We start from the raw sequence: 7,813 nt of genomic DNA, 5'->3' as shown, positions 1-7,813 counted from the left end.
ATTATATTATTTTTAAAAAAATTGAAAATTTTTAGGTCGACCCGAACCCGACCTGATTATATTTTTGGGTCAGATATCGAGTTCAACTCGATCTGACCCGAACCCGAAAACTCCCAAAGCGATCCTGATTTTTTCAGGCCAAATCGAGTCTGGTCGACTGGTCAGGTTTTTGACACCATATTTGTTATTTCTTATACTATTGTGGTTGACTAATTTATTACATACATGGTTTTTGTGTGTGTGTTTTTTTGTCTAATATTTTATATACCTATATAGGGTAATTCTGGATGTATAGGGGAAAGATTAACTACATATAATATTTTCTTATAAAGTACAAGGAACGAAAATTGAAGGCACAAATATATAAAATTTTGAATGCAAGAATGTGGAAATATATTAAAGCAGAATTTTGAAATATTCATATCAAGCTAACAACCACCTGTTACATGCACCTTATATTTTTATTAAACAAGATTAGAAGCAGGGGAAAGCAGCTTGGAGAAAGATTGAACATCTAAAATCAACCAAAAAACATTATTATATGTTGGTTTAAGTATGCAACATCGAATGACAAATTAAAGCAAGAAAATCCAACTTGAAAGGAAGATTACTTTTAGATACAGAGAAACAAAGAGCACTTGCTGAAATCAGAGGCTCTTGCTGTCTTATCACGCTTCCTACTATGATATTTATCATCCAAACTAGCAAAACATATACCATCAGCTCACGTAAGATTGTTGTTGCTTCTCTCCGTGTTTTCCTCGCCTTCTATCTGTTTCTCGTCCTCATACTTCTCATCCTCATTGTACTCACCCTGTTCTCATCTTCGTTTGCATTCTGCTATACATTATTGCATTTAAACAAAACAACAAGACCCCGATCAGGCAGCAGTTGCATAATAAACAAATTTAGGATTAAGCCTATCATAATGAAGAGTAATTAAGATAATTCAACGAGTTAATCATATTTACAAAATAAAAAAGCATGTAATATTGAAAGAAAAATATACTCTAAGCATATTACAATAATAAAAATGCTAACATATCAAAACAATGAATTCGACACATGTTAAATATACAAGTCCAGTACAGTAAGGGAATAGAACATAAACATTAGTATAATTATAAAGACAAAATATAAAGAGGGGTCGTACTTTTTTGAATGAAACAAAAGCAAAAATTCATTCTAACACATGCAACATATAAACAACAATAATACATTGTAATAAGATGATAGTTATGTATAGGATATTCGTTACCTTAGTACTTATGAAATGATGTATGCCGCTGTTCAAGTCTTTCATTTTAATGTGCTCGCCATTTATGTCGAACTGATGTAATTTTGGCGTACTTAGCGATCCCAAAGTGAAAGTTTTCATAAGGGGGCAATCAGTTATTCGAACACGGACAAGTGACGGTAACTCAAATACGTGCTTCCATTGGCAAAAACTTCTCAACTTACAATTGACATTAATATCCAAATATTTCAGATTAGGAAAGGCAGAGTTAACAGTTACCTGTGTCTCATCCTCAACCACGTCAATCATCTCTTTGCAATAGTCTATATCTAGCGTATTGAGATTAACAAGAGCTTTTGCTATTGAAGATGATATTAAGTTTCTGATGCCATCAACATGATATATAGACAGTCTCTCAAGATTATGAAAGAAAATGATTGGGATGTGACGACACCATATCTTGCTTATTTTATCGGGCATGTACCATAGATTAAGTGTCTTTAGGTCAATAATTTCAACCTGTAAAAGATAGACAAATTAAATGACAATTAATTGATTGCTCAAAATGAAATCATTTTAATCTAAATGTAGAATCCAAATAGACTTTTTTACGTAATCAAAACAGTAAAACATAACCACTTCGCATTTTGCTAGCTAAGGTTAAATTACAAATAGCACAACAATAACAATATCAACAATTTATTTGCTGATGCAACAAAACATTAGAAAAAATCTCAAAGAAATTCCATTTTAGCAATGGCCATAATTATAAAATAAAACAAAAACCAGTATATGAATCTTATACATATTGCTACGAAGAACTATTCAAACCCGATAACGATGAAATATTTGTTTCTCGATCTGTATATTAATTAGCATCTGGACACATATGACAGTTATATTATTTAAAATAGGAAGAAAAGACGTACCTTTTTATTGCAAAAGAAATGAAGAGAATGATGGTCGTGGGGGGGTTCTGAATCTATTGCCACAAAACTATTCAGCCTTGGCAATTTTCCAATCGTCAACACTTTCAGCCTTGAAAACTTGATGCTTTCAACACTTCCGTAGAGTGTTGTCAGGGATGAGAGATTCTCCAGTCTCAGTTCCCTCAATTCTTGGAATATGATGTGGCGATTTCCATCATCCCTAAATATTTCTTCTATATTGTCAGAACCACTAACGACGATCTTCTCAATCATGCCGGTTGGGCATTGGTCGATTTTGGTTCGGAGATTTGGGCAGTCTTTGATTTCTAGTTCTATCAACTGGGGAAATTTTATGATTTCAACTCCTTGGGTGAAAGCTAAAAGGTTTGGCAGAAAGTGCAGTTCCAGTGTCTTCAACTTTGGGAACTCAATAATAGAAGCCTCTGTGTTGCTTTCCATTTCATTCCACAACACTTGTTCAATCGTGTCACATGAAAGTATTTCCAGGCGTTGAAGTCGTACAAGACTCCTTGCTGTTGCCATTGAGAAGAGATATCGTAGATTGTGACAGCGGCGAATGACTATGGATTTGAGGTTGACCAGTGAAACATTCTGATTTGGACTCTCCCACAAATATCCCAACTTGGGAAGATCTCTAAGAGTTAGTGATTCTAGATTTTGGAAGGAATTGGATCCCTCTGGAATTGTACCATCAATTATCTCTTCCAACTCTCCGAGATCTCTCAGCTGCAGGTGCTCCAACATGGGAAGTTTGCAATCAATTGCATTCATCAATTTCTCCACCGTTGAACGATTATGAAATACGAGCTCCCTCAAGCTTTCAATCTCTCCTAGATTAAAATCGTTTGAACCATCTCCACTTAATGCTAGTGACTGGGTGTTCTTTCCTAGTCGCCGAATCCAATTTCCTACTGTCACGTCTCTCGGTAATTGGAGCGTGATTATTCTCTCATGCTTCATGACATTAAATGAATATCGGTACTCAGAAGCACATATTCGATATCTTCTCAACTGCTTTGAAAGCAATATTTCTTGGGCAACCAAGTTGGGATCAAATATATCAATCTCCAAGCAAATCAAATTGCTGAGAGACTCAAGTTCTGAAAGACTAGCATTCCTTTCTTCACTTACATTTCCCTTTGCTTCCCATTTGTTAAAGCAATTAACTATCTTCAATTCCTCCAACCCAACCAATCTTGATATGACACCAGCCACTATTCTTTTGAGTTTCAAGCAATTCCTCAATTCTAATAATCTTAGAAATTTCAATTCCCCAACATTTGCTGGTAACTCTTCAACATACACACACCACAGGATTTGAAGAATTTCCAAACTTGCCAACTCTCCAACAATTGATATGTCTTTCACCTTGCCATTTTCCAAGTGCAACTTTCTAAGTTTTTTTAGAAATTCCAGAGACGATGGAAGTGATTGAAAATTTTGATGTGGAAAATACAAGACTGTCAGCTCCTTCATTCCTTTAAAACAAATATCATTGACATCAAATCCTTCGGGAATTTTTGAATAATTGGAATTCAGAATCATCAAGAGACGAAGATTTGGAAAATCCAACCCAACAGGAAGCTTGGCATTGGCAATTGAAATGTCCACCGACATCCAATTGCAATTGCGAGATGAATCCATTGAGGACACATTCAAAAACCCTTGCTTTTCTTTTGAACCAATGAAAATAGCAACATCACGAACAACATCATGCATTTTTACCTCATATTCTTCACTACCAGTCATCAATAAAAAACGACTTCTAAGCCTCTCCAATAAATGAAATGTTCTGTTTCTTCCATCTTCAATATTGTTGATTCCCTCAAACATGCCTAACCCAAAGCTGAGCAAAGCCAAGTCTTCAATCTGGATGTTACAATCTTCGGGAAACAAGCAACATAGCAGGAAAAGGGACTTTTCACTTTCAGTTTCCAAGAAATCGTAACTCAGTTTCAGAGGCATATAAACATTTTCCAGAACTTGCGGGAAATTCGATGGGTTAGCTCCTCTCAGTTGTAAAAGTGCATCTTTCCAGGTCTTTGTATTTCTATTTTTCAGAGCTTTACCAACGGTTGCAAGCGCAATTGGCAAACCTTTGCATTCTTCTGCGACTTCTTCTGCTATGGGACGCAAATGTAAATCATCCGCGCGATCACCAGATTTCTGTCTAAAAAGTGTCCAAGCTTCTTCTTTGTCTAAGACTGGTACTTCAATAACTTTATCGGCTTCCATTTTTTCACATACATCTTTGAGCCGAGATGTCAATATAATTTTGCATCCTCCGTAAGGAACTCCTATATCCTCCGGCTCAAAGCTTTTCCAAACATCATCAAATATTATGAGTTTCTTCTTCGAATCCATTAGCCTGGTGCGCAATTTATGTGCTCTACCAACCAAAGTCTCCTCGCTCAAACCCAAACCTAATATTTCTGCAATCTGCTTTTGAATTTTAAGCTCGTCACTTTGTTGACTGACAACTACAGTCACAACCTCATCAAATTCTTTTCTCACCCTGTCCTCGATTCTTCGCAACATAGTTGTCTTCCCAACACCACCCGCGCCGCAAATCGCTATCATGCGGACGTTGCCATCTTTCAAAGACTTGATGATGTCTTCCTCCATGATTTTTCTCGATTGAAACTCCAAATTTGGTGGACGACAGATAGGTACCATTGCTGCCGGAGGGGGTGGATCAGCAATCCTAAGCAAATTTCCTTCTTCTCGTAGTTTTGCGATGCCTTCTGCTGTTTCTTTGGCATTCTTTCCCACCGAGTACCGCGGGATTATATTCCATAGCTTAAGATTATCGCAGCCTTGCAAAATCCTCGTCGCCTCCTCAAGCTTCTGAGAGCCTTCATTTGACCAATTTTGGACATCAGTCGTAGGAATCTCGGCACGAAGCCGAGCCTCTTCAATATTTCCCTCAATTTTGCGCCTTTTCCTTTCCAAACGACCCATTTCCTCCCTCAGGCCTTGAACATTTCCTTCGAAGCTCCACCAATAATCAAAATGGCGCTTGACGGGAGGGTAAAGGACCTCAGGATCTATTAATTTTGCAACTTCTTTAAGCGGATTTAACCAAGAGTCTGCCATTAGCAAACGACTGAATGGAGATGGAAAATCCCACGTGAATCTGCTCCACTATGTTCACAAGACTCTGAAACAAAGACAAATAGAGCAAATCTGTTTAATTTTTAGTTTTCCTTCGAATCTGAAACAGATCCAGCAATAAAATGGAATGAGATTAAAGAAAGAAATGGGATTTCGATGGATTTGAGAATGAAATTACAAAGAAGAAATAATGGAGTTGAGTTGAAGTCTTCCTAGTGGGTACCATATAGCAGCCCCAAATGGACCTACTTCTCATTGCTTTCATTTAGATAGATTTATGCAAAAATACAAATTTTTGAAGTACAATTTCACATTTTGTTCCTATTTATATAAGAGATGTTGTGTAGCTACAATTGTTTATTTTGGAGAATAACTTAAATATGATTTTTTGTTTTGTATTCATTGAAACATTTGAGTTGTAGTGATATATTTATAAAGAGATTTCGATAAAAATGACAAATATTCGATTTTATAATGAATCAAGTATTCAATTGTTACAACGTTAAATATGTAATTATTTAGAGTTCATTGTTGGGGAGTCTCCGAGAACAATCCAAACATATATAGTTCTTAAAATTCTTGAGTTGCATCATCGATGATAAAAACATAAACAACTAATCTTACATTAGGGATATTTTTTAGATGCACCTCACTTAAAATGGTGATTATATAAACATAGATCCATAATTTTATAATTTTTTACTTAGTTCAAAATTATTTTCATCTATTACACTTTTTTGAGTTGGGGAAATGATCAATTAAAATTTGGATATTGTAAAAGTATAGGAATATATTATACTTTCATATATTTCTAATTTAATATTGTTTAATTTAAATTATACCATCTTGCTTTTAAAATATATGACAATTTTTTGTAATTATATATATATATAGACTGTATTTGAATCATTTCAAAAATAAAAAATATTTTTCAGTTTCACAAAACATTTTTTATTATTTCTTCCAAATGAACACTAAAAAATATACATAAATAAATACCATATATATTTCTTTATAAAATTATAACAAAAAACAATATCTTCAGTAAACAAGAAATAAGAAACCAAATTAGTTAAGAAGCAAAAACATAACCAATCGACATATTTTGTCTCAATATATTAAATTTCTAATTGATTACTGAAAGGAATATTTTATTCCGAAATCAATTAAAAGTTTATTTCGATTTTGCACTTCTAGACAAATTTGATAGATTTGTTTTCCTAGATATAGTGAATCATATTATTAGGAATTATTTACTTAAGTTGGAAAATTATCTATAAGATATAAGGTATTTGCTTTAAATTAGAGTTTGATTCCTATGAAACTCTAGTTTCCTTATGTATAAGTGGGAAGTATCCTTGAAGATTTAGGTCAAAGAATTACTCTATATAAAGTGGGACAATTATTGAAAAAGGTGCGCGACGAGGAGAGAAAATCAACTGACGGCTACTGGAACTTTGCTGGAGTTAATTCAGTATTGAAGATTTACCTAAGGAGCTTGAGTGATTACATCAAACACGTGATCGTATTGCTGATTAGTGTTGTCAACATCCAATAACAACACTGACGCAGAGTGTTTGTTCGAAGGGTGTTTTTCGGTTTTGTGTTTGAGCAATACGTTTTGTTTATTTATGCATCTAGTATTTACTTCGCGTTTTTTGATGCATTTGAATTCCTTGAATTGACAAGGACTTTAGTTTTGTTTAATCTCACTAGTATTAATTTTGGTGTAAACGATTTACATATTTTCTAGTGAATTTTTCGTCATGAGGTTTTGCACAAGTATTAGTACTTGTCATAATTTAACATAAGTGTTCATTTATTAAAATTTTATTTGTGTGATAAAAATTTAATTTTCGCTGCCGTGTTGTGTGCCGTGTTGACAACACCGAGCACAACACCAAATTCTGATAAACTAGTTTTAATTTATTTATTTTCTGTATGTTTATGCGCAACAATCCTTTCAATTACCATTTTGTTTCTTAAAATTTTTAATTATTTAGATTTTCAAAAATGACATGCCTTTACAAGGTTGCCATAATTATAATAATTTATAATTCTCACCTAAAAATATAAATGGTCCTGAATGCCTGAATAAATGCTACTCGCTTTCTCTGGTCCAAACAGGTCCCAATGTCCCTTATAATTGCAAAGCATGATTAATTTCTATCTTCCAATAATTGTCATATATATATATATATATAAAATAAGTTTTTAAATGATAGTGTTGGGATTAGTGAAAGTTTTTTTTGGGTACAATCAGTTCTCGGGGCTCGTTTGATATCCCATGGATGAGCCCACTATCCCTGGCCCATCCTTAGCCCAAAAAGAAGACAGGCCCGCCAAGGTCCCTAGCTCAAATAGAAGACAGGCCCACCAAAGGCCCAGATATTCTCCTATAAATATCAGGTTTGAATGTTCAGTTGATTCATTCACTATATTGTTTTCAGCAGCGCCCTTAGCTGCTCCCCCCCTATATCCTCAGTCACTACTTGAGCGTCGGAGGGGCTAC

General features: G+C 34.5%; 1 protein-coding gene across 3 annotated transcripts; it reads right to left on the bottom strand.

Moving 5' to 3' along the window:
- Nucleotides 1-506: 506 nt before the first annotated feature.
- LOC140808473 (probable disease resistance protein At4g27220) lies at nt 507-5,508 on the bottom strand. 3 transcript variants are annotated; one of them, XM_073165630.1, is made up of 5 exons: nt 4,681-5,508; nt 2,507-4,644; nt 2,167-2,275; nt 1,259-1,756; nt 507-840 (listed from the first exon to the last, which is right to left on the bottom strand). In XM_073165630.1, the coding sequence occupies exons 1-5, from the start codon at nt 5,281-5,283 to the stop codon at nt 769-771; spliced, it is 3,420 nt and encodes a 1,139-aa protein (XP_073021731.1). In that variant the 5' UTR covers nt 5,284-5,508; the 3' UTR covers nt 507-768. The 3 variants fall into 3 exon arrangements, with proteins under 3 accessions (XP_073021731.1, XP_073021729.1, XP_073021730.1); XM_073165628.1 differs by having other exon boundaries at nt 2,507-5,508; XM_073165629.1 differs by having other exon boundaries at nt 507-837; nt 2,507-5,507.
- Nucleotides 5,509-7,813: the final 2,305 nt, after the last annotated feature.

This window comes from Primulina eburnea, chromosome 12, assembly GCF_022965805.1.
Source record: "Primulina eburnea isolate SZY01 chromosome 12, ASM2296580v1, whole genome shotgun sequence".
NCBI classification, from domain to species: Eukaryota; Viridiplantae; Streptophyta; class Magnoliopsida; order Lamiales; family Gesneriaceae; genus Primulina; species Primulina eburnea.
This window is presented reverse-complemented; position numbering and strand designations above follow the sequence as displayed.

Coding starts and splice junctions, on each gene's coding strand:
- LOC140808473 (XM_073165628.1), bottom strand. CDS start 5,283: ATGGCAGACTCTTGGTTAAATCCGCTTAAAGAAGTTGCAAAATTAATA. Junction 2,276..2,506: donor GAAATCATAAAATTTCCCCA/GTTGATAGAACT, acceptor CAAGTTTTCAAG/GCTGAAAGTGTTGACGATTG. Junction 841..1,258: donor ATCATTTCATAAGTACTAAG/GTAACGAATATC, acceptor AATAATGTATAG/CAGAATGCAAACGAAGATGA.